The 25,415-nt window shown below is 46.9% G+C and overlaps 1 protein-coding gene across 3 annotated transcripts in view; it reads left to right on the top strand.

Annotated features, from left to right (window-relative positions):
* PRDM15 (PR/SET domain 15) overlaps nucleotides 1-25,415 on the top strand; it is a 59,019-nt gene that overhangs the window by 16,057 nt on the left and 17,547 nt on the right. For 2 of the 3 annotated variants that reach the window (XM_014599195.3, XM_059720757.1), the window contains exons 7-14: nucleotides 3,245-3,343; nucleotides 5,873-6,106; nucleotides 7,523-7,658; nucleotides 9,748-9,929; nucleotides 10,632-10,726; nucleotides 12,036-12,123; nucleotides 14,434-14,601; nucleotides 23,953-24,047. In XM_014599195.3, the coding sequence (XP_014454681.1) occupies nucleotides 3,245-3,343; nucleotides 5,873-6,106; nucleotides 7,523-7,658; nucleotides 9,748-9,929; nucleotides 10,632-10,726; nucleotides 12,036-12,123; nucleotides 14,434-14,601; nucleotides 23,953-24,047 (1,097 nt within the window). The remainder of the gene's footprint in view (nucleotides 1-3,244; nucleotides 3,344-5,872; nucleotides 6,107-7,522; nucleotides 7,659-9,747; nucleotides 9,930-10,631; nucleotides 10,727-12,035; nucleotides 12,124-14,433; nucleotides 14,602-23,952; nucleotides 24,048-25,415) is intronic. The other variant, XM_019476421.2, reaches the window with a different exon arrangement.

The following is a 25,415-nucleotide window of genomic DNA, read 5'->3' as shown; positions in this document are numbered from 1 at the left end:
TGACAGTTAGCCATGCTTGCAACAGAAAAGTTACAAAACTATAAGATTAACCTGGGGTCAACACTGACCCAATAAGACGAAGCATAAAATCACAGGAAATCAGTCAAAGAGCAGTCTACAGCCTGCTGTCAGGCCATCTGTCCCTGAGGTGAAAAGGGCATAAAGGTGTTCTGCTTATAAAACTATTTACTGGAACTATTTATAGGAAAATATGTTCACACCGAGTCCCCCAGAAAGTTCCCCACAAGAACGGTATGCTAGAACTTAGTCTTTTTTGTCACGTCCAGTAACTGGGACAATGAAATTAAGAGGCATTAAACATTTGTAAATTACTTTATCTAAATTCTATTCAAAAGGGGTCATCAGAGGCAGTTCATTGGGAAGCTGCTCTGCTTAGACATTATGCATTGACATTAAACATGGCACTTTCTTTTTCTGTTACAGACGTGTTTAAAATATTCCACCAGAGAAGCTCATCTAATTAACCCAGATGCTGCTGCTATTATAATATAATGGTCACTGAAAAACTGTGTTTAGAAAAAAACAGATATTTCAGAGGGGTTTTATAGGTTTTCATTTTGGGACCTTCCTTCCTACCTGATCCCTGCCATATCCCCTTTCCCCACCAAAAAAAAGAAAAAGAAAAGAAAAATCTTTGCAGAACTGAAATTCTGCATGTTTTATTTAAGAAATACTGGGCACATCTACACAAGATGCTTACTGCGCATTAGCCTAATATTGCGCAGTAACATAGCAGTTATTAACCGTACTGATAGCCTATTGCATAGTGTTATTAGACTGATGTGCAGTAAGCATCGCTAAAAAAACATGTGCTGGCGCTACTACGCAGTAACTAGTTACTGTGCCTTCGGTTAGTACCTCTTATTAAAGTGCTCCCATCCCCCTTCCTGCATTGGTCCAGGCTTGCTGTTTCCTACCACCCCGCCATGTCGGGAGGGAGCAGTGCAGGAGAGAGAGAAGGGTCGAGGTCAACAGCACTGGCCTTGGTCCCCCTCTTCCGTATGTGCCACCTGCAGGGAATACAGGGGGTGGGGGCAAGGCCAGCACACTGCTGGCCTCAGCCCCCCTCCCCACTCATCCCCCACCCCCACACTGCTGCTGCCACCTCCAAGGAGCCGGGGGGGGGGGGGGCAAGGCCAGTTGTGCTGGCCTTGCTCTCCCCATTCTGTTTGCTCCTTTGCTACTGCCTCCAGGGAGCAGGGCAGGAGGGTCAAGGCCAGCTGTGCTGGCCTTGCCACCCCTGCTCCATCCCCTGTGCCCCCACCATCACGGTGGTGCTCCACTGTACCACCACCTCCTGTCCGAACACTGTATTAGCACTCTAATTGGTTGTTTTTGTCAGCCAATCAGAGTGCAAATAAAATATTATAGACACACTAAGGCTTATGTAACCTGGGCAATACTCCAAGAGGTACCCCCTCTCCAATTGAAGGGATCAAAGCAGGTGCAGAAGTGCTGTGGGAGGTGTAGGGACTCTCCTCCCCCTATAGAGCAGATCAGACCACCAATGGGGACTTAACCATATACCTTTTAATGACAGAACAGTGCTGGGAACATAACAGGCATAAAGCAGGGGGTATAGGGGACACTACAATGCCCCGAGGTGGCAGGATTCAACAAGGGTTAGACACTTACAATCGTAGACATAGTTTCATAGTAGCTAGGGTCAGGAGGGACCTGAACAGATCATCTAGCCTGACCCCCTGCCACAGGCAGGAATGAATGCTGGGTTCACAAGTTCATATTCATCCAGTTGGCAAAAGACAGGGTTAACCAAAATATAAAACACAAACAGCAGAACAGACAATACTGGTTGGGGAAATATAAAAGGCACAAAATACGAAATGTCAAATGACGAGGAATATAGGGCCTAGGTAGCTGGAGGGGGAGAAAAGGGGAAAACACAATAGCCCCTCTCCACAGCAACAAGAATTTCTTCCTGTTAACCCACTCACCCCAGTTGGGACTTGAACTTAGATCTCCCATGTGGTAGGCAGAAACTCTACCACACAGCCACCAGTGCTGGTCCTGGGCTAAGCTGCTAGGGGTCTTGACTTTCCCGGAGCCCCTGCCTGACGTCAAGCTGCCTGGCTTCCTATTGGAGGAGCTGGAAGCAGAGCTGGGAACCTCTCAGGTCACTACTCAGATTGTTGCTGGAGCTGGGGAGCCTCTCCTGCTGGCCACAGCCTCTCATAGGGGTCCTCGAGCCCAGTGGGGAGCCTCTCCTGCTGGCCGTACGCTCTCGTAGGGGATCCTGGAGCCCAGCGGGGAGGCTCTCCTGCCGGCCGCATGCTGTGCTGCTGAGAGTCCAAGTGCTGCGTGCAAGTCCGACCGACTCCTTCAGGTGCTTCTGGGACAACTGCTCCCGCCCTGCTGGCCCAGCTCTTTGCCAGTTCTTTGAATCTCCTTCCTTGTGGTCCCTTGCTGGTCTTCCCTGAGTCAGCTGCACTGCCCCTTTTATCCCCCTCCAGGTGACCCAAGGGGCCAATCAGGGGACATGGAGGGTGAGTCTCTGGGGCCTGATTGGTGAGGAAAGGGAATCCCAAGTCCTCCAATCATCTTTTGCCCTTTCAAAACCCCTGAGCTAAGTTACTGCCAGCCAGCCCATCACACTTTTATAATATTAGACTTGGCAAAATATCCAGTTCATTAAGCTGTTCAAATAAGTGTAGGGGCTTTTTCACTCCCCTTCACATTCCCTTTTGTGAAAACATTTTGTTCAGTCCATATTCCCAGTTTGCCCAGAATGAGTAAGTCTGATTTCTTAAGGCGGTCAAGATTGGTCATACCAAATATTCTTTGAAAATTACCTTTGATTGTTACTTAATTTAGAAAGAAGAAAGGGAAAATCTACCTCAAGCTCAAGTGAGATATTAGGAAGATTGAAATCTCCTTTCCTTTCTTTTTTAATTCCATTCCTGTTTTAGTTCTTAAAATGATCTATTGGCCTTCCAGTGAATTCTGTGTTAGTCTCGAGCATAAACATCTTCTGATGCTTCTTACGTAAAAACACCTACTTGGATATTATCTTAAACTCTACCAGACTGGTGAGATTGCAGCAGCTGTTTCCTTGGGTCAGTCTTATTCCTTGTTTAATCAATGAAACAAGTTGTTCTAAAGCTTCATAGCAGGGTAAACATTATTGTAAATCCCTCTGAGCTGCTGAGCAGTGGGCTATGTTTATATTTAAAATGTTTGTAATTTTTTTCTTTTTGTGATGTAGCGAGTACGCCAGAGGGCATTGGGCCTCCTGAACTGGAGTCTAACCAGTGGACGTGTAAAGTGTGTTCCTCCATTTTCCAGGAACCTCAGCTGCTGACAGGTATGAGGGAAATTTGGAATTCCTGTTCAGAACACCCAGAAAATGTTTGGGCAGTTCCATCCTTTCAAAGCAAGACATTTTATAATCAGGGTGGTGGTTTTGCTGTGCCATAAGTTATAGGGTGTTATGATTTGTTTGCTTGTTGTTGTTTAAGATCCTAAGAAAGAGTAAAACTAAGGTTGCAACTGATGATGAGTGCAGGCTTCTGTCTGATCAAATGTTATGATATTGTATCTAGAAAGAAAAATTGTCTAGTAGATGGCAGATGAATATTAACATCAGAATAAATGGAGTTACATATAAAAGAGGGTGCAGATTTAGGGATGCTCCGTATTGTCATCAATTCGGTTATAGCAGCACAAAGGCATTGTTATAGGGTACTGAAACATGTCATTTTCTTATGTTGTGTTTTATAGGTATTGAATAAGGTTTCTGTTAAGAGATTAAAAGATGTAGGAGACTAATTCTTACTGGTTTCCAATGGGAATTCAGATATGTCCACACCATTTCCCCTATACTCCTGGGCAAACTCTTTTTGAGCATACCATGCTTTGCACATGCCAAACCTAGAAATGAGGCGGTGCAGCCATGCTGGGCATGCCCGCCACTGCCACTCCTGAGTTCTCAGTTTCCAGTGAGTTCTTGAGCAAAGGCAGGAGATGTCCTCAGTGTGTCCATACCATCTCATTTCTGGTTGTGGATGCTGGTTCTTGCTTGAGAGTGGTATGCTAGGGGAGTGGTATAGACATTCTCTCAGGCCTCTTAAGTCATCATTGAAGAACAGCTTAAGTTGTTAAATCACTTAGGCACCTCTGAACACTGTACCCTTTATTGCTAATCTATAAACTTGTCCAAATAAATACAGCCTTTTGTATATTTCAGTCTAGGTCAGTGGTAAGTCCTCCATTGTAAATGAAATGTTCATATATATGTTGGGTGTTTTTCACTGCCCATGAAATACTTGAACTTGGCAGGGTTCAGTTAACCTAACGATAGGCTTTTATGTAGGGGTGGGCAAAATACAGACCGCAAGCCAAATCTGGCCTGCCAGGTACTTTCATCCAGCTTGTGGCAACCAACAAATAATTATACCCCACCCAGCCCTTCCGTCTATAAGGGTGGGAGTGAGGTTCCCTCATATACACCCCCCCCCCACCCCCCAACATACCCTCTTGTGCCTCACTCCTGCGGTCATGGGCAGAAGGGCCCAGACCAGCCAGCACACAGCTTCTGGGGAAGGCTGTGCTGCCACTGCTGCAGCTCCTGGGAGACCTGCTTGGCTTCCCTGGTGTCCTACTTGCTCTGGGTAATGGGTAGGGAAGTGGTGGGGATAGCGGGGAGCTGCAGAGCTGGGCAGGAGTGTGGGGCTGGGGTTGGCAGCAGCATAGAGCTGGGGTGCTTGAGGTGCTTATGCCCAGTGCTGGCACGTGGCAGCACATGGCTCCAGCCAGCACTGCACATGGAGGGCTAGGACTGCAGCTTGGCCAAGCTGCCTCTATCACTGGGTCTCCCTGCCACCCACGTGCAGCTTCTGCACTCGCACGCCACCAGAGGGAAGCTCCATGTGCTGGAGCTGGTTGCCTTTGCTGTTCTGTGTTATGCAGGTCCCAGGACTCCACCGGAAGTAGAGGGGAGCCCTTCCCTCTGCTTCCCCATGGAGTCCCAGGGCCTGCATGGCAGGGAGCGGTGAAGGCAGGCAGCTCCAGCACTTGGAGCTTCCTTCCAGTGGCGTGCAAGAGCAGGTGCTGTGCATGCACAGTGGGGAGCCCCAGTGATAAAGGTGGCCCAACTGGACTGCTCTCCTTGCCCCTGTGTGCAGTGCTAGCTGAAGCCACGTGCCACTGGGTGCCAGCACTGAGCGGCCCTGCCTGCTGCTGCTGCTGCCTGTGGGGGGGGCTAAGCATCATGGCAGGAGCATGGGGGGAGTCGCCACCCCCTCCCTCACACGCAGCAAACTCCACACACCCAAACCGTGCCCCTGCAGCCTCCCCACATACACACACACACACTGCCCCAACATGCCCTATTGCCTCCCCACACACAGCCACACCCCCTGCACACTCCCCACACCCCACCATACACACACCCCCATACAATATACAAGACTAAGACTTTATCTTTGAGTTATTGTGCAATCATCTCTATATACACTATGCAAACACAAATCATGATGAAAATATTTTTTGTAATAAAATCAGTTATAGTAGGTGTTTGATTTTTAATGTATGATTTGGTTTTTTTTTCTCGTTCTAAGATGGCCACCCCCCTCCCCACCCCAAAGGAGCATTTCCAGAGAGCAAGGGGAGGGATTTATGGTGGCAAAGGTCAGGGAATGGGGGGGAGATTTCCAGTCCCAAGATGACAACCAGCAGGCAGGGCAACTGCCAAGGGGTGGGGCTACCTATGTGGCTCTCAGGCTCACCAAACTTTAAGCAGCTCTCCAGCCAAGATAATTGCCTGCCTCTGCTTTAGTGGCTTAGCTATCCATGTGTTTCAGTCACGACCCTGTTTCTCCTCTCACCCTTGCAGAGCATCTGTTGAGTCACTTGGAGGAAGCGAAAGGAGTCCCCCAGACTAGCCAAAGTGAAGGAGTTCCAGAAAAGGTTGTAGAGGCTCCTGCTGCAGATCAGCCTGTAATCAGTGAAGGGGCCAGCCCCAACTTAGATACGAGGAGGAAGCCGCGAAGGGGAAGGAAGTCCAAAACAGCAAAAACAGAAACACCTCTTGTTGTTGTTGAAGACAAAGACCCTGCAAATGAGACAGGTGAGGCTTATACAAGTAGCTGCCAGATCGGCTTCTGTCTTATTGGTTGTGTCTTAATATAAAAAGGCTTGCAAATCCAGTGCCTAGATTTGGGGTAGGTGGTTTTTAGTTTATGTAGGTAACCTTTGAAAATTATCTCCTGTAATGACAGTGTCTTTTCTAAGATTAATGCCTCAGTAATAAACATCATAGCATCTGCATGCAAGTTTTTGGGCAGATTCACCAGATGAGGTAGACAAAGCTCAGTTTTTCAGGTTTTCTTATGTATTATGTCCTTTTCTTCAGGTCTAGTTTTATTAATAAGCAGAAAATACAAAAAAGTTTAAGGTAACCCAGAAGAGTGAGTGACAGAGTCCTGTCCTTCTTTGTGCTAGCTAGAAAGGGAAAGGACACTTTCTGTCCCCAATATATTCCCTCCTTCCTGGCTGTTCCTTTAAGCTTTCTTATCTGGAGGGACTTCTTTCAAGACCTTATCTCAACGCATGTTTTCCTGAGACTGAGATAGGAGCCTTCCTTTAGCATGGGATCCATTGGACCATTGGTTTGCAAATCTGACTGAGCAGAAGCAGCTTGTGCCTTCCTCTTTTGCACTGTTACTGTACAGATATAAAATTTGTTTGTTCCCAAGATACCATTGAGACCAAGAGCTTGACCTGAAAAATATGTTGGACAATCATGTATAACAAGCACAATTACATTCAATAGGGTAAAAGCAAAGGAGGTTTGAAAAGGAGAGAACCTCAAATTTCAGGGATGGTAAGTCAACCTCTATCTTGGAGTTACTAGGCAGAAATAGATAGGCGGACCTGGAAGTGGACTGGAAGTGCTTCTGGTCCACTTCTAGGTTTGCTGCCAAGCATGCTGGGGACTCCCCTGCACTCCTGTGGCATCCATCCTCCCCACCATCTCAGCATTCATGAGCCACTTGGTACCTTGAGGTATGTAGAAAAAACATTTAAAGCTGTGTCTGTCTGAATCGTCACATCTTTCCGAATCTCTCTGAATCCATTCGGAGGGTTCCAGTTCAATTCAGAGAGATTAAAGGGTCTCCTGATTCGATTCGGATTCAGAGATTCGGCCACCAAATCGGGCCAAACCCCCACCAAATCAAATCAGCAACTGAAGCTTTACACAGCCCTATTTTCTTGGTCTTGGAACCCAGTTCAGCAGCCATATCTCATTATTTATCTTTGTTTTAATTCATACTTTTAAATTACCTGCCTATTTTGATTTCAGTTAGATGCCAAGAATGGAAACTCTGGTTCAGTGTATTTCTAGAACAAAAGGATATAAAGAAAGTATAAGGCTTCGTTCCATCTCAGAAAACGTATATTCTGAGTTTAATTGCATTTGTGCCTGTATGCATTTAAAGCCCTCCACAGAAATTCTGTATTTTTGTGTTTAATGTGTTCACAGTGGATCGTGTGGCTGAAATTATAACAGAGATTCCACCCGATGAGGTAGCCATTCCCTCTGCAGCCGAAGAAAGGATTATGGAACTGGTTTTAGGAAAGATGCCAAGCACCACAAATAATATTAGTTCAGTAACAAAGTAAGTCACAAGGGATGCAGCGTCTTATAGCAGTGAAACCTTTCCTCAGGTCATCTCTACAACACCGTTGTAGTTTTTCTTGCGGGAGGGTATTGGCTGAGGGATTAATTTGGAGCAATCAGAACCTGGCCCAACTCTGACTCTCTTTTTTATTAATGGGATCCGTGGTAAAGTGGGTTCTGTCAAAGTCTTCTTCATCACTCAGCTCCATGTGTGGATGTACAGACTGCTGGTGGTGGAGCAGCTGCTAATGGAGCTTGTGCTCCTGTATGCCACAGTGGGAGATTCGTGCAGGCTGGAAGCGTTATAAGTTAGTGGTGGGGTGCTGGTAATATGAGTTTCCCTTGCAGAGTGTACTGCAATAGAACTGTGTCTTCATCATGTTATACAAAGTGATTTATGAAATTCAGGCACAGCTGCACAGTTTTTAATATTACTCCCAGAGTGACAGTAATAAAAGTTCCAACATGCTACAATTTCTCCCAAACATGTTGGGCAGTCCTGCTGCTAGTAGAACTTGTCAACCACTCCTGTCTCATCTAGCATGAAGGGGGCAAGGAGAGGATACCTGTGGAGTTTGCAGAATCTCAGGAATTTGATTCCTGTATTTACCCAGATATAAATGAACCCCCCCCCAATAATTAGATTCTATTCATGGAAAAATTATATCTTTGTTAGAATTTTCCATGTATAGAATCTAATTATTGGAAGATCATCTTAAATTTATCCCCCTTACTGCCATAGACAGTGGCAGGGACAGGCGATGAGTGGGGTAGTAATGGAGCAGGCAGTAGAGGAAAGCAGTGGGGAAGTACGTGGTAGGGCAGGTGGTGAGGCAGGCATGCATCTTGCCTCCTGTCCTGTCCTGTCCTCACCCCCCTTTACCTCCCTTTGTGCCTGCCCTCTGCAGCTGCAGGCTCCTACCCTTCCCCCTCCCCCCCAGCTTACCCTCACTGTACCACTTCTGCCTCTCATGCCCCTGCCCCCCACTTTCCTCTTCCCCCCCAACTTCCTCCTCTTTGTGCTGCTTCTGCCACCCTGCAGCCTTGGGTCCCTGCCCCTGTCATACCCATCCCATCCCCCACTCTCCTCTACCTGCCCATCAACCTCTTCCTTACCTTTGTCTCGGCACCAGCAGGCTCTGTCTCCACTGCAGCCTTGGAGCATGGAGCGTAGCTCCAGCTCTGCTCCGTAGCACTGCATAGAGCTGGCACTGCTGCTACAGGGCTGGACCATGCACCAAGCTCTAGGCTGCAGCAGAGCTAGAACCTGCAAGCACCAGAGCAAAGAAGGGGGTGGGGGAGGCACGGAGGCTGCAGGGGAGGAACGGTAGGGGCTACGGAACAGGCAGCAGTGGGGGGGGTGCAAGCAGCAGCTGGGGCTGTGGCTCTGACCCAGGGATGGGGCCAGAGCCATAGCAGCTGCCTGCCTCATACTCAATTGTAAGATAAGGAGTTTTTCCTCTATGTTAAGTGGTGGGGGGACCTCATCTTGTAATTGAGTAAATATGGTAATTGCATGTATTTCTTGTAAAAGATATTTTGTCTGAGTGAAAATAGCTGCCTGAAAGATCTGTGGGTGTGTTTGATTGATTTCTATTTCAAGATTACAGTTAGTAACATAAATTGAAGCCCCCAGCAAGTACATAGCCATATAAAAGTAGGATTCAAAAACTTGTCACAAACAGCAGTTAGAAAAAGAAGCAGAATGGTATTGCTAGATGGTTCTCTACATGCTGCTTTTATATGCTTTTCACATGAAAATTGCAAAGCTTTTGAAGTGAAAAGTGATTTTAAGGGATAATGAGAGAAATTCCTTTGTCTTCATTTGAGAGCACTGGAGATCTAATCTTTGATTCAAGTTAGACACATTTTATTTTTCTGGCTGAGGATGACTGGACTAAATGCTTTTCAGGCAGCCTTGACTGCTTTCTATACATGGCTGGGAGGAGTCACCCCTGAGCACAATAGCCAGGCTCTGACTTCCCCCTAGAGGCTGAGCATAAGACTAAGTTTTTGCCATCTTCTAGCACACTTTCTTTTCCTCTGTGGGATACCTTTCAGTCCCTGCCTTTCTTTCTCTAATCCAGTAGGTTTACTCATCACCAAAACACCATGTCCCTCAAAAGAAGTTTAATTCTCTCCAGTAGACATGGAATACGGCGCAAGTTGATGAAGCAACTTGGGGATCACAAGCGAGTGTACCAGTGCAGCATCTGCAGTAAGGTCTTCCAGAACAGCAGCAACCTCAGCAGACACATCCGCTCTCACGGTGGGTTTGCATGCATCTCTCTGCCATCAGATAGCATCTCCATTCAGTGTCAGGGCTTGAGAGAATCTTAGATACTGCTAACTTTGATCAGTTCTCTTAGTAATTACTTAATGGCTTTTTGAATCAAGTTGACAAAAGCATCATAAGACACTGGTTTGAAGTCCAAGTAGATAAGTTCCAGCTAGAAATAAGCTTGCAAATTTTTAACAGTGAGACAATGTGATCAGTCTTTAAAGATTGCTTCTCTCTCCCTGGAGAGGTGCTGTGGTTAATTCAAAGGCTATTGAGTTAAATGCAATAATTTTTAGGCACACAGTAGGGTAGTGTGGCAACTTGGACCATGAATGGACTGCTCATTCATACATCTGATGAAGTAGGTTGTTCTCTGTAAAAGCTCATATCTAAACCAGTTACTCTTGTGGTGCCACCCTCCCTTACCTTCTGCCTGACTTCAAGTTATTAACATGGCTAGCTAAAAATTCTTTAAAGGTGGTTAAAGTTACATGCAAGAAGTCATGCTAACTGATCATAATGATTCCTCTTGTTCTTAAAATCAGTGAGTCCTTTTAATTGTTACAGGCTCCTGTTGTGTCTGATAGCTAAGCTGTTAGCTTGCCATCTCACAATTTTTTTTTTTAGGTGTTCCATGTGGAGTTGATTACATCAGCCTCTGACTCTGTTCTATATTGATTGATCCCTTAGGTGACAAACTGTTTAAATGTGAAGAATGTGCCAAACTATTCAGCCGTAAAGAGAGCTTGAAGCAGCATGTTTCATACAAACACAGCAGGAATGAAGTGAGTGGAAATGACTAGCTGATTTTTCATGAGTAAGGGTGGAAATGTATGAAGAAATGTAGGATGCTATTTGGGGAGTGTGGTTCAGCTGTGTGCAGAGTGGTTGCCTAACATGCAAGAATCTGCAGGAAAGAGGGTCACTGAACTGGAGATAGCTCTAGGCTGAGGGCTGTATCCAGAGGTAAGCTCTGACTGCTGCTTACACCAAATAGAATTCTTTCACTATTGTCTTGCCCACCAGTCCCATTTCTGTCTCTGTCTTTTGTAGATTTAGATTACAACAGAAACTGTCCTACTGTTATATCAGGCTTCCACACGTGTACATAAACATGCATACATACATGCGTGGATAGCAACATAACAGAAGTAAAACCACTTCTACCCTATTGTAATCTAAATCTATAAAAGACATATGTATGTGTGTACATACACACACGTGTGTTTGAGTATGTACACGCTTGCAGTGGAGCCCCAATCCTTGACCAGGGTGTCTTAGTGCTAATGCAATACAGATAATATAATAAAACACTGAGAGCACCAAGGCTGCTTGCAGATGTTAAAAAAAATAAAAAACCCAAAAAACTAGCGCTTTACTTTACTTTAAAACTCCATGCACTCTCATGCCGAGCCTAGTGCATGCCCAAAAGAGGCAGCACATTAGTTGGACTTGGCTCGCCTGACATCGTGATAGGTGCTTTAGTGGGGCTTTTTTGGTGCTTTTATCTAATAGCTGATTGAATCAGCTTTAGCTAAGAGCCAAAAAGCCCTGCTAAAGTGCTCCATCTATACAGATGCTGCGGAGCTGGATTGAAGTAGTGCACTGCATCTTCTGTAAAGCGCATTTGTTTGTTTGTTTGTTTGTTTTAACATCTGCAAGCAGCCCAAGAGTCTTTCTATTGACTTCAGAGGGCTTTGCATCCAATGCCAAGTATTCCAAGTGTTGGCATCTGATGCCAAGAATGTTGTTGGAGCCTGATGATGAGTTTGGTGACGTCTTGATTTTTTCCTAAATCAAATACCTCCATATAAGCTTGAAAACAGCCAGAGATTGCTAACCACACACACCTAACGTCTCTTTTTATCAATCAGTAAGAACAATGGGGCTTTTTTGCACAGGGTTCAGAAATAAGAATCCTCCATTGAGATGGTTTTTTAATGTTTTGAAAGGGAAAAAAATTCCCATTTGAATAAAATCAGAAGACTGAAAGTATTGAAAAGCCATCTGGATTTCTTTGCAGATTTTCTCTTTCTCCATTGTGAAATGACTTGTTTTTTTTCTCTTCCTCTCTTAAACATTGGCAATTCTCAGGTTGACAGTGAGTACAGATTCAAGTGTGCTACGTGTGAAAAGGCCTTTCGGATAGAGAGTGCATTGGAATTCCACAATTGCAGAACAGGTGATAAGAACCACTTACCCTCAAAGTTATCTAATCTTAGCTCTTTCAGGGGTATGTCCTATAGTGCATCACCGTAGCAACCAGGAGGGAAAGGTAGTCTCTTGGGCTTAATATTTATCATGTTATCACAGCACAAAAGATTAAAATAAACAACTTGCCTGAAATACTGTTTCATAAGGAAACAGCTCTCTCTCAAGTATCCGGTCACAACTTCCAATTTACTTTTTCTAAAACTAAGCATTAGGAGTTCAGATACCCAGCTAGTAACATATCCCTGATTTTAGTGTAATTAATTTAATCCGTAGTAAGGAGTGGATGAACAATTAGCTCCGCCAACCTGGTCTGCCTACAGTAGATACTGTTACAGAATTTGGCCACCAGGTGGCAGGGAGCAATTGACTAGGGGACTGGACACATACCATTATGGCTGCATACATACATTCAAATAATCTTGGAGAATTCTCCCAGAGTTGTTCTCCTGACAGAAAAACTTACCCAAAGATGTGTGAATGGTGAGCCCCCAAAGAGCAGAGTTTGCAGGGCTGACTGCACAATCAGGGGGACCCTATGCACATCTCTACATACTCTGCAGGCTCTATGTCTGCCTGGAGACAGAATGGGAGGAGTACACAGGGCAGCCCTGACTGACCGACCCAGACTGCTCAGTCTCCCTGCAGCACATTATAGGGGTCATGAAGGGGGCATGTTTCGTTCCCTTCTTGCATGCAGAAGCAGAGTTCATCAAGCAACATACTTTCTCATGGGGAGAAGTGGGGAGCAGAGCACCCTGGGATGCTGGAGCTATACTCTGTGCTGTAGTCTCTCTCAGAAGAGAATGTGTACAGGCATTCACTCTGAGAAGAAACTCTCTTAAGAGTGATTTAACCCTGGTTGATCGCAGGTTATTTTTTCCTTGAATAGCCATTTTTACTCTGGGAGAAAAATTCTAAACATCTGAAATTCTGAACAATATCTACTAACTGAATATTTGTATGTGGCCTATGTTAGTATACTTTACACCACTGTATAATTGCTCTTCATTTTTTGAGGGGAATCTTTACCCCAGGGTGGCCTAACTTACACTGGTATAAGCTGATGTGTCATATATCTGCTCCACTTTTACTGCAGAGCAAAATTAATTTAATTCTATAGTACAGTGATCAGTGTGGAGCTATGCTGGATCCAGGCAGCTGGAAGCAGCATCTGCATTGCCACTTTTTCTCTCTGGCCTCAATGCCCCTGCTGTCCCAGCTGCAGCCCGGAAATCTGCCTTCATCAAATGGAAGCAATACAAGGTTGTTTATTTCCAAAACTAACATCAATTTTGAAGCTACTCTTAAAAGACTTAATTCTTTTTGCTCTCTTGCCCTAGTGAAAATGTCATACTCCTTTATACTTCCTCAACTACTGGATTAGGCATAAACTTGCCATGAAGATATAAAATTTGTTATAAGGGCTTTGTACCTTCAATTGAGGCTTCTGGTCCTGTCATCTGCCCTTAACCAAATGCTGGACTTGGTGTGCTTCTGTTCAGATGCAGCAGTTCTTCTTTCGCTTCCAAATAGAACATTGTTTTGGGGAAAGGCAGGACCCACTCTAGGCAGAATGGTTATATATTTCAGGTAGTAGAAATGAGGCTTCACATGAAAAGCTTACCCTACCAGAATCAGTGTTCAAGTTACCTTAAAGATTTACTGTTTGTTTCTCTTTGGAGTGGTTTTGTGAATTCTTGCCTTTTATGCGATAAGAGAAGGGGATTTCAGTAGAGCTGCCTTCCATTGGTTCTTAGGGGGAGACCTGACTTTGTGATGTCAGGTGGGCTGGTAGTTTTATTTTTTAGTAGAAAGAAAAACTTACAAGATCATCTTACAACTAGCAGCCTGTTTCTTGCCTGCATTCTCCTTGATCCAAAAATGCACTGATTATAGATATATCTAAACAGTGTCCTAGGGATGCTGTTCTCAAGCATGTCCTGCTCCTGATATGCTTGTTCCAAACCCAATACTACAGTAGTGAAATTGTTCCCTGCCCCAAGCCACTCTACCCCCAACTGCTACTCTATTTTCAGTGCCCTTGTCAGCAGTGGTGGGTAATGCTGCCAGAGTGGCTTCACTGCCTTGTTTTTCAGGTGTGGCATGTGCAGAACTGGAGTGGGTAGGCAGGTACGGGCTCAAGAACAGCACCTTCAGAAGTACTAGAAAAATGGCATAGGTGTAGCCTGGAAAGAGCAATTCTACACCTAATTGTAGAAGTGACTTCTTTTCTGATGTTTTCATCTGAGAAGGATTGCTTTCTTTGCTTTGCCAACAGACGACAAGACGTTCCAGTGTGAGATGTGTTTCAGATTCTTTTCTACGAACAGTAACCTCTCAAAACACAAGAAGAAGCATGGGGATAAGAAATTTTCATGTGAAATCTGCAATAAAATGTTCTACCGTAAAGATGTCATGTTGGATCATCAGCGGAGACACTTGGAAGGTAAGTATACTCAGGATAAAGCCACCCACCACCCTGGTAGAGTTACTTGACTAAGGAAGGCTTAGTCAGTGCTTGTGCCTCACTCTCCTCTGGATATTAGCTTTTGTCTCAAAATCAACTTAATCTTATGTAGCTGGTGTAACCAGTTGCTAACAAATAAGGATATAGGCACACAATAGTTATGCCCTTTTTAAAAGGGACATAGGAGCTTACCGCATTTCAGCCATTTTGTTTGTTCATTCCTGTCCCACGGCAAGTGGAACTTTGAACTGAGACAGCTTTACCCCTTAATGAAAGGGGGTTAAACAACCATGGTTTAGTTTTACTTACTCTCAGATAGGGGTAGACAGACAAAATAGTTTCAAGAGGTTTGCTGATAAGCGCTATGTCACCCACATCCTTTTAGAACAGTATAATTATCTGTCTGCCTGTATCCCAAGTGTAGTGAATCGTGGAAGTAACTACTTCATCCCTTTGAGTACTGAGATCATATTTGAAGACCTTTTAAAAAAAGAAAAAGAGAGAGATTCTGTACTCTAGCTATGAATGGCTACATTCAATTCTTTAGTTTTCAGATGAAAATATTGTGGTCTGTTACATAGGATGCATTACATAGATTGTATTTTAAAGAAACTTAACTGAGGGTGCAGGAACAAACTCTTGATGTGTAGGAAGAATAGCAAATATGGCAGGCAACCAGCTTGGTTTAGCAGCGAACTCTTCAGTGAACTTAAACACAAAAAGGAAGCTTACAAGAAGTGGAAACCTGGACAGATGGCTAGGGAGGAGTATAAGAATATTGCTTGAGCACGCAGGGATGAAATTAGGAAGGCCGAAGTGTAATTGGAGTTATGATTGTCAAGGGACATAGAATCATAGAAGTAGGGTCGGAAGGGACCTTGTAGATCTTCAAGTCCGACCCCCTGCTTGGGCAGGAGGAAAACTGGGCTCAAATGACCCCAGCCAGGTAGGCATCGAGCCGCTTCTTAAAGACCCCCAGGGTAGGAGCCAGCACCACTTCCCTTGGAAGTTGGTTCCAGATCCTAGCCGCCCTAACTGTGAAGTAGTTCCTACGGATGTCTAATCTAAACCTACTCTCCAACAACTTGTGGCTGTTATTCCTTGTTATCCCAGGGGGCGCTAGGGGAAACAAGGTCTCTCCCAAACCCATCTGGTCCCCCCTAGTGAGTTTATAGATGGTCACCAGGTCCCCCCTCAGCCTTCTCTTGCGAAAGCTGAACAGGTTTAGGTCCCGTAGCCTCTCATTGTAGGGTCTGCCCTGCTGTCCCCGGATCATGCGGGTGGCCCTCCTCTGGACCCTCTCAATGTTGTCCACATCCCTCTTGAAGTGAGGTGCCCAGAACTGGACACAGTACTCCAGCTGCGGCCTGACCAGTGTCACGTAGAGGGGGAGGATCACCTCCTTGGCCCTACTTGAGATGCACCTGTGGATGCATGATAAGGTCCGGTTAGCCCTGCCGACCGTGACCTCGCACTGTTGGCCCATGTTCACCAATAATGACTCCAAGATCCCTTTCTGCCTCTGTGCTCTCAAGAAGGGAGTTTCCCATCTTATAAGTGTGCTGCTGGTTACTAATGCCCAAGTGCAGCGCCCTGCACTTGTCACTATTGAAACAGATCCTGTTTTTGTTAGCCCACCCTTGCAACCTATCCAGGTCTTGCTGCAGTCTTTCCCTCCCTACTAGTGTGCCCACCTCACCCCAAATTTTGGTATCATCAGCAAATTTAAACAGGTTGCTTTTCACCTTGTCGTCCAAATCGCTGATAAAGATATTGAACGGTGTGGGCCCAAGGACCGAGCCTTGGGGGACACCGCTGCCCACTTCCCCCCAGGTTGAATATGATCTGTCCACCACCACCCTCTGAGTACGACCCTTCAGCCACTTTGCAATCCATTTGACCGTGTAGGCATCAATGCCACAGTCACCTAGTTTTTTAATGAGGATGGGGTGGTCAACAGTGTCAAAGGCCTTGCTGAAGTCCAGAAAGATTACATCCATGGCGACACCTGCATCCAATGCTTTTGTGACCTGATCGTAAAAGGCAGTCAGGCTGGTTTGACATGACCTGCCCCTAATGAAACCGTGCTGGTTGCCCTTGAGCATCATCCCTGTTGCTGGCCCATCACAGATGTGCTCTTTTATGATCTTCTCAAAGAGTTTCCCCAGGACTGAGGTAAGACTGATGGGCCTATAGTTGCCCAGGTCCTCCCTCCTCCCTTTTTTAAAGATGGGGACCACATTGGCCATCTTCCAATCATCTGGCACCTGGCCCAAGCACCACGAGCACTCGTAAAGCCATGCCAAGGGCCCTGCAATAACCCCTGCTAGCTCCCTCAACACCCTGGAGTGGAGCGCACCTGGACCTGCTGATTTGAACACGTCCAGCCCCTCCAGAAGCACTCTAACCGGGTCCTCCTCAACCTTGGGTCTGGAGGTGTTCCCCTCGAGTCAGTCTTGAATCACAGTGGGGGAGTCCCGGTCCCTGCACAACAAAATGGAGATGATGAATTTGTTAAAGAGGTCTGCCTTCTTCTCTGGCACAACCAGCAGATTGCCCAGCGTGTCTTGCAAGGGCCCCACGTTTCCTGGTGCCTTTTTCATCCTCCTTATATATTTGAAAAAGGACTTTTTATCATCTTTGATCTTGGACGCTAGTCCTAGCTCTATATCCTCCTTAGCTTTCCTAACAGCCCCCCTACAGGCCCGAGCAGTGGAAGTATACTCCTCTTTGGAGATAGCCCTCCCCTTCCACCAGGTGTACGCCGTCTTTTTGGCAACCAGGCATTCCCAGACGTCCTTGGTGAGCCAGGGGGGCTTTTGGGCACTCTTGCCCCCCTTGCTTCTTGTTGGGATCGTCACCCCTTGGGCCCTAAGTATCGTCTCCTTAAGGAACGACCACTCATCTTGGGCACTGAGTTCCCCTGCCCTCGAGAATCCCAGCACCTCTCCCACCAATCTCCTCAACTCTTTGAAGTTGGCCCTCTTGAAGTCTAGGGCTACCGCCTTGCTGCAGGCCCTTGTTACCCTGTGCTGGATGATGAATTCCAGCAAGCGATGATCGCTATCACCCAGGTGGTCAAGGACCTGGAGCCCCCTTACCAGATCATCGCCTGTGGCTAGGACCAGGTCCAACAGGGCATTTCCTCTGGTGGGACTGTGCACCTCCTGGGTTAAGTGGAGGTCTTGTATCTCGGCCAGGAACCTCCTGGAACGGTCCGACCTGGCTGACTGCTCCTCCCAGCAGGTGTCTGGGTAATTTAGATCGCCCATGACAACTACATCCCTTGCCTTAAGTGCCTCTGCAAGCTGGCCCAAAAATTCCCGGTCCAGCTCCTCCCCTTGGTTGGGGGGTCTGTAGTAGACCCCCACCGTTAAATCCCTCTCCCCACGACCCCCTTGTATCTTGACCCAGAGCACTTCAGCTTGCCCCTCCTCTGACCCCATTTTGCTGGCAAAGGACGTGTATTGCTCTGACATAGAGCGCCACACCCCCTCCCTTCCTCCTTTCTCCATCCCGCTTGTAGAGACTATAGCCCCTAATGCTAACTGCCCAGTTGTGGGATGAATCCCACCACGTTTCTGTAAGCCCTACTATGTCTGGGTTTGAACTGGCTATTCTGAGGGCGAGTTCCTCCAGTTTGTTCCCCATACTGTAAGCATTGGTATATAGGCATTTAAGACCTTGCATAGCTGCGCATGCCACCCCCCGATTAGGAAGACTACCTGGGCACTCCTTGCATGTGTCACCTGTCTTACTTGGGTGGTGTCTCTATGTCTTCTTGTGGCCCCCGCCCCTGGCAAGGCTAGTTTAAAGTTCACCATACGAGATCAGCCAACCTGGAAGAGAAGACACGCTTGCCTTTAGGAGAGAGGTGAAGCCCATCCTGCCCCAGCAAGTCCCTCGCCCAAAAGCATGGGTCATTATCTAGGAACCCAAGGCCTGCCTGGCAGCATCAACTCCGTAAGCACTGGTTGACCTTGCCAATGCAGGCCTCATGTCGCCGTCCCCACCTACTCACCGGAAGAAGAGAGGAGAATACCACCTGTGCCCCCGTCTCCTTAAGCTTGGCCCCCAGAGCCTCAAAGTCCTTCATAATGTGGTTTGGGTTGCCCCTGGCCGCGTCATTTGTTCCCACGTGGATGACATCCATGGGGTACTGGTCTGCAGGTTGGTTGTAGACCAGGATCCTCTCAGTGATGTCCCGAACCCGAGCCCCAGGCATGAAGCAGACCTCCCGTGTCATGGGGTCAGGACTGGAAGGTCTCATCTGCCGGCCTCTTAGGATGGAGTCACCAATGACGAGGACCCGGCTTTTCTTCCTGCTGGTGTTCGTTCTCTGCCCATTCCATGTCGTGTGGGGAGTGGCATCGTCCCCACCAGAGGCATTTGCTCTGTCTTTCTCTGTCACAGCTGCCAGGGCCTCAAACCTGTTCCCCAGGTGTACCTGGGGAGCTTCCACCACTCTAGGCCGAGCAGCTCTGGATCTGGACACCTTCTGCCGCTCCTGCGTTGGACGCGTCTCCTGTGGGGGCTGTACAGTGGGCGACCGGGCCTGCAGAGAACAGAGATAGGCATCAATTTCATCCTCTGCATCCCTGATCCCCCTCAGCCTGGAGCTCCCTCACCTGCTCCTCCAGGGCCCCAAGTCGAGCACAGGAGGGACAGGCAAGGGGACCACCAGGCCCCACCCCCCACAGGACCCCACCGAGCCCCCCGCACAGACATGAAGGGTAACGAGAAGGGTTTCTATTAGGGGTGTGTGAAATGGGCCGTATTTGATTTGGATTCGGCCCAAATCGGGAACACATTCAATTTGTTGATTCAGATCGCTGTCTCAATTTGATTTGGCCGAATCTGAAGATTTGATGCTGATTCGGAGAATCAGCGATTCAGCCATAGACACAGTTTTAAATGTTTTTTCTACATACATCGAGGTACCAGGCACGGGTTGTAAACGCTGCAGTGGTGGGGTGGATGGAGCGTCCCACAGGAACCAGGGGGGCCCCCATGCGTACTCGGTGGCAAACCCAGAAGTAGACCGGAAGTACTTCTGGTCTGCTTCCGGATCTGCCACTGAGCTCGCAGGTGCCCCCCCGCTCCTCCCTGGCCCTGTGACCCTGGATGCCCCTCCCCCCCAAGCTAGTGGGTGTGTCCCCCACGTGCTCCTCAGCAGACCCGGAACTGGACTGGAAGTAGTTCTGGTCCGCTCCTGGGTCCACCGCCAAGTGCACTGGGGACCCTCCCCCCTGCGCTCCCATGGGATGTTCCATCTGTCACGATCTCACCATTTACAAGCCATCTGGTACCTTGAGGTGATATAGAAAAAACATTCAAAGCTGTGTCTATGTCCAAATCATTGAATCTCTCCAAATTGATTCGAAGGGTTCCAATTCTATTCAGAAGGTTTAAAGGGCCTCCTGATTCAATTTGGATTTGGAGATTCGGCCACCGAATCGGGCCAAATCAAATCAGTGACCAAAGCTTCGCACAGCCCTAGTTTTTATAAGTATGTTAACAACAAGAGAGAAGTCAGAAAGTGTGGGCCTCTTACTGAATGGGGTAGGCAGCTTAGTGACAGATGATGAAAAGGCTGAAGTACACAATGCCTTTTTTACCTCGGTCTTCACAGGCAGTGTCAGCTCCTAGGCTACTGGACCGGGCAGCACAGCTTGGGGAGAAGGTGAGCAGCCATCAGGGACTGTTTAGAAAAGCTGGATGTCTACAAGTCCGTGGGGCTGGATGCAGTGCAGCCAAGGTTGCTTAGGGGAGTTGGCCTATGTAATTGCAGAGCTGCTGGCCATTATCTTTGAAAACTTATGGCTATTGTGGGAGGCTGTGGATCGTTGGAAAAGTGCAAAAATAGTGTCAGTCTTCAAGAAAGAGAAGGAGGGCGAACCAGGGAACTACAGACCAGTCAGCCTCACTTCAGTCCCTGGAAAAATCATGGAGCAGGTCCTTAAGGAATCCATTTCTAAGTACTTGGGAGGAGAAGAAGGTGATCAAAAAACAGCATGGATTCACTAAGGGCAAGTCATGCCTGACCAACCTGATTGCCTTCTATAACGAGATGACCGGCTCTGTGGATGCAGGGAAAGTAGTGAACATGATATACCTTGACTTTAGCAGGGCTTTTGATACAGAGTCCCACAGATTTCTTGCAAGCAAGCTGAGGAAGTATGGGTTGGGTGAATGGACTGTAAGGTGGATAGAGAGCTGGCTGGATTGTTGGACTCAAAGCAATCAGTGGATCACTATCTAGTTAGCAGCTCGTATCAAGTGGAGTGACCCAGGGGGTGGTCTGAGGGCCAGTTTTGTTCAATATCCTTAGTAACCATCTGGAAGATGGGATGGATTGCACCCTCAGCAAGTTTGCAAATGACACCAAGCTGTGGGGAGTAGTACATGTGCTAGAGGATAGGGATAGGATTCAGTGACTTTGAGAAATTGGAGGATTGGGCCAAAAGAAATCTCATGCGGTTCAATAAGGATAAGTGCAACGTCCTGCACTTAGGACAGAAGAATCCCATGCATCGCTACAGACTTGGGACCAAGTGGCTAAGCAGCAGCTTTGCAGAAAAGGACCTGGGGGTTACAGTGGACAGTAAGCTGAATATGAGTCAACAGCGTGCCTCTGCTGCCACGAAGGCTAACAGCATTCTGGGCTGCATTAGTAGGTGTGTGCCAGCAGATTGAAGGAAGCAGTTATTCCACTCTATTCTGTATTGGTGAGGCCACATCTGGAGTACTGTGTCCAGTTCTGGGTTCCCCGCTACAGAAAGGATGTGGACAGTTGGAGAGAGTCCAGTAGAGGGCAATGAAAATGGTTAGGAGGCTGGGGCATATGACTTGCAAGGAGAGTATGAGGGAACTGGGACAGCAGACTTATCTTTAGTCTGCAAAAGAGAGGGGGGGGAGTTGAGAGCAGGATTCAATAGCAGCCTTTAACTACCTGAAGGCTGGTTCCAAAGAGGATGGAGCTAGTTTGTTTTCAGTGGTGGCAGACATCAGAAGGAGCAGTGGTCTCAAGTTGCAGTAAGGGAAGTTTAGATTAAATATTAGGGAAAACTTTCTTTCTGGGAGGGTAGTGAAGCACTGGAACAGGTTTACCTAGAGAGGTGATGGTATCTCCATTCTTAAAGCTTTTTAAGGCCTGACTTAACATAATACTAATATGTGGGGTGAGGTGGGCACACTTGAAGGGAGAGAGAGGCTGCAACTAGCTTTAGACAGACTACAAAAGTGAGCAGACGAGAATAGGATGTGGTTCAACATGACAAATGCAGGGTGCTGCACCTTGGGAGAAGGAATCCACAGCATACGTACAGGCTGGGGAGTTCCCTTCTTGAAAGCACAGAGGCGGAAAGGGATCTTGGAGTCATTACTGACTCCAAGATGAACATGAGCCGCCAATGCCAAACCGCAGCCAGCAAGGCCAGCCATACCTTGTCATGCATCCAAAGGTGCATCTCCAGCCGGTCCAGAGAGGCGATACTCCCCCTCTATGCAACTTTGGTCAGGCCGCAGTTGGAGTACTGAATCCAGTACTGGACGCCACACTTCAAAAGGGATGTGGCCAGCCTAGAGAGGGTTCAGAGGAGGGCCACCCGCTTGGTGAGAGGGCAGCAGGACAGGCCCTACGAGGAGAGACTGAAGGACCTAAACCTGTTCAGTCTTAGCAAGAGGAGGCTGAGGGGGAACCTGGTGGCTGCCTACAAGCTCATCAAGGGGGATCAACAGCAAATAGGCAGAGCTCTTTTCTCCCCAGCACCACCTGGGGTGATGAGGAACAATGGTCATAAGCTGATAGAGAATATGTTTAGGTTGGAGATCAGAAGGCAATATTTTACAGTTAGGGTGGCCAAAATCTGGAACCAACTTCCCAGGGAAGTGGTCCTCGCCCCTACCTTGGGCATATCCAAGAGAAGGTTGGACGATCACCTGTCTGGGGTCTTGTGAACCCAGCATTCATTCCTGCCTGTGGCAGGGGGTCAGGCTAGATGATCTGTTCAGGTCCCTCCTGACCCTAGCTACTATGAAACTTGACAAAGCCTGGCTGGAATGATCTGGCTGGGGCGGGGGTGGTCCTGCTTTTAGCAGAGAGTTGGACTAGATGACCTCCTGAGGTCCCTTCCAACCCTAGTTTTTTGTGATTCTGTGTCAGCCTTAGGTGATCATAATGACCTCTTCTGGCCTTAAAAATCTATGGGCCTTTTGAAATGTCTGTGGCACCTGGAAAGTTTGTTCAATGAGCTGCTGTTTTCCATTGTGAATAAGACAACAGCAACTAAGTACAAATCCATTTGGAAGAATACAAATGGTTTTAAGACCAACACAACAGATGAACACTTCATGCTTGATTCCAGGTCAGAAAATAAGACCATAAGAACTGAGAACCCCAAATCTCCATTGAAGTCCACAGGAACAGCAGGTGTTCAGCACATTTAGAAAATTAGGCCATTAATCCTTGAAGCTGACAGCCACAGAGAAAAGATTAAAAAAAAAAAAAAAATATGCAACAAAATTTCTGCCTCTTAATGCTCTGCATTTTGGGGATGGTACTATTAGTAATTTAGAACAGGACATGGTTAAGGTAGTCTGGGGTCCTAGCCCCACCATGGAATTGGGCATAGTTCTGTTCTCCATGCCAATAGCCTCATCCCCCACTTTGTGTGTTGATGACAGAGGGTTCAGAGACACTGTCATAGAACCTCTTCTCTCCTTGGGTATAGAAGCAAGAGCCCTTATTTTCCTCTTGAAAGTTGCTTCAGGGGTAATAGGTATCCTCACTGAACATGAAGAGGCCAACTATTGGGTTGCTGAGCACTAGCAGCTCCCAGTGGGCCTTTGATTGGTTGGAGGAGTTTTTACAATAGGCATTTGGTATGGCAAGAACATGAAAAATGCCATGCCGAGTCAGGTGAAGGTCCCTGTAGCCCAGTATCCTTTCTTTCTCTCTCACAGTGACAGAGTGCATGTCAAGGCAGAGAATTTATGCAGGACCTGTCCAGACTGATCCATCTCCTGTTCCTCTCCTACAAAGTTCCCAGTGTTTACAGGCCTAGGAAATCCTAATTTTGAGTACTTATTTGGCACAGCAACCAATAGGAAAACGAAATGTATCTTCAACAAATCTCTTGTACTTTTAAGCCACCTCTCACCATTGTAAGTAAGCACTGATCCTTTCATTAGGAGTCCAAATCATGCAGACAGCACCACTTCTGTGTATCACTGTTCTGCATAGTGTTTAGTCAAAGTGTCATACAGTTTAGACTGGAAACCATGGTTTATTTTATTTGTATTTTTTTTGATGGGGACTGTTCCATTAAGGGGTGAGGCGCGTGAAAAGAGAAGATTTTGAGCACAGCACAGAGAACCTGGTCCGCTACAAGAAGGAACCATCAGGATGCCCAGTGTGTGGAAAGGTAGGCTTCTTTGCCAGTGCATGCAGTGAAGCTTTGCATTCAAGTACCAAAAATCTATCAGTGGCAGGTATGGGATTCCAGCACAGCCTCTGTAGCTGGTTTTACTGAGCATTTAAAGTTGTGTTAAACAAAGCCTGATGGACAAGTATCATGAACTCTAATTCTGCAGAGATGTCTGTCTGTCCATTACCTCTCTTAGTCTGGATTAAGTTAAATTTACTATATGCAGTAGCTCTGGCTCCAGCGTAGGGCACAGATCACGTGGTAGCCCTGACCCCAACTAGTCAGGAACAGCAGGAGCAGCAGCTCTTGCTTTGGCCCAGGCCTCTGCCCTGGGTCAGAGCTGGAGTCATAGACACTGCAGCTTCCCTGCTGCTGTAGTCTCCCCCTTCCTCCTCTCAGGTCCAACCCCTCCCCATCCACTCACACTGCGGGGTCTGCCCCATGTGCACCTCTTTGCTCCCTCCCTGCACCACATAGTCTCCCTCACACTCCCCATTCTCCCCCACTGTGTAATCCATCTTGGCTCCAGCCAGGCAGCAGCAGCAGGAACAGCTGTGACCCTGGCTTCTGATCTCTGGCTCTTGTACTTGAATCCAGGATAAGGCTTTTCTACCTCCATGCTGAATGGCGGGCGGGGGGGTGGAAAACGGACCTTATCTTGGATTCAAGTAAATATAGTAGTTGGCTATGTTAGACTGGAGTCAGACAGAAGGCAGGGTAGAGATAAATGTATAGACCAGTAATTCTTAAGCAGGGTGCTGCTGCACCCTGGGGTGCCAGAGATCCTTTCGTGGGTGTTGTGGGGCACTGTACAATGTCACTGTTGGGTGTATATGCACATGATTCACAGGCCCAGATATTTCAAATAGGAATCCATAATGTTAAAAACATTCTGACCTGTTGTGTTATTTTTGAGTTGTTTGCAATTGCAAAATTGCTTGTTTTTGACTACAGGAAAATAAAAAAGTAAAAGCTAAAAATTGGCATTTTCCTAGGGTTCCCTTGAGTCTATTTGGGGGTGCCTTGACTAAAAATGTTGAGAACCACTGTTATAGACCAGCTGAATCAGAGTTTGTGTGTAAGAGATCACTTCAAGTTAATAGTCATTTTATTTTTTGTTAACTCCAACTCTACTTAAGAGTCAGTAACAGACAGAAGAGCCCTCCCTTATTTCTCCTAACATAGTCTATATCATTCTGTTTCACCTGGTAAGCAAAAATATCTGTGAATGCTTTGGGTACCTATATATGCATATTTTGTAGTGTTAATAGAATTTTGCATCAGTCCAGTATTGACTAGATAATGAGAACTCTGCTGTTGAATACAGACATACATGTCACCCAGCCCAGAAGCAGTATCTGTAGG

This window comes from Alligator mississippiensis, chromosome 1 (genome assembly GCF_030867095.1).
Source record: "Alligator mississippiensis isolate rAllMis1 chromosome 1, rAllMis1, whole genome shotgun sequence".
In the NCBI taxonomy this organism is placed as follows: Eukaryota; Metazoa; Chordata; order Crocodylia; family Alligatoridae; genus Alligator; species Alligator mississippiensis.
The sequence above is the reverse complement of the archived record's forward strand: the minus strand, read 5'-3'. Positions and strand labels throughout refer to the sequence as shown.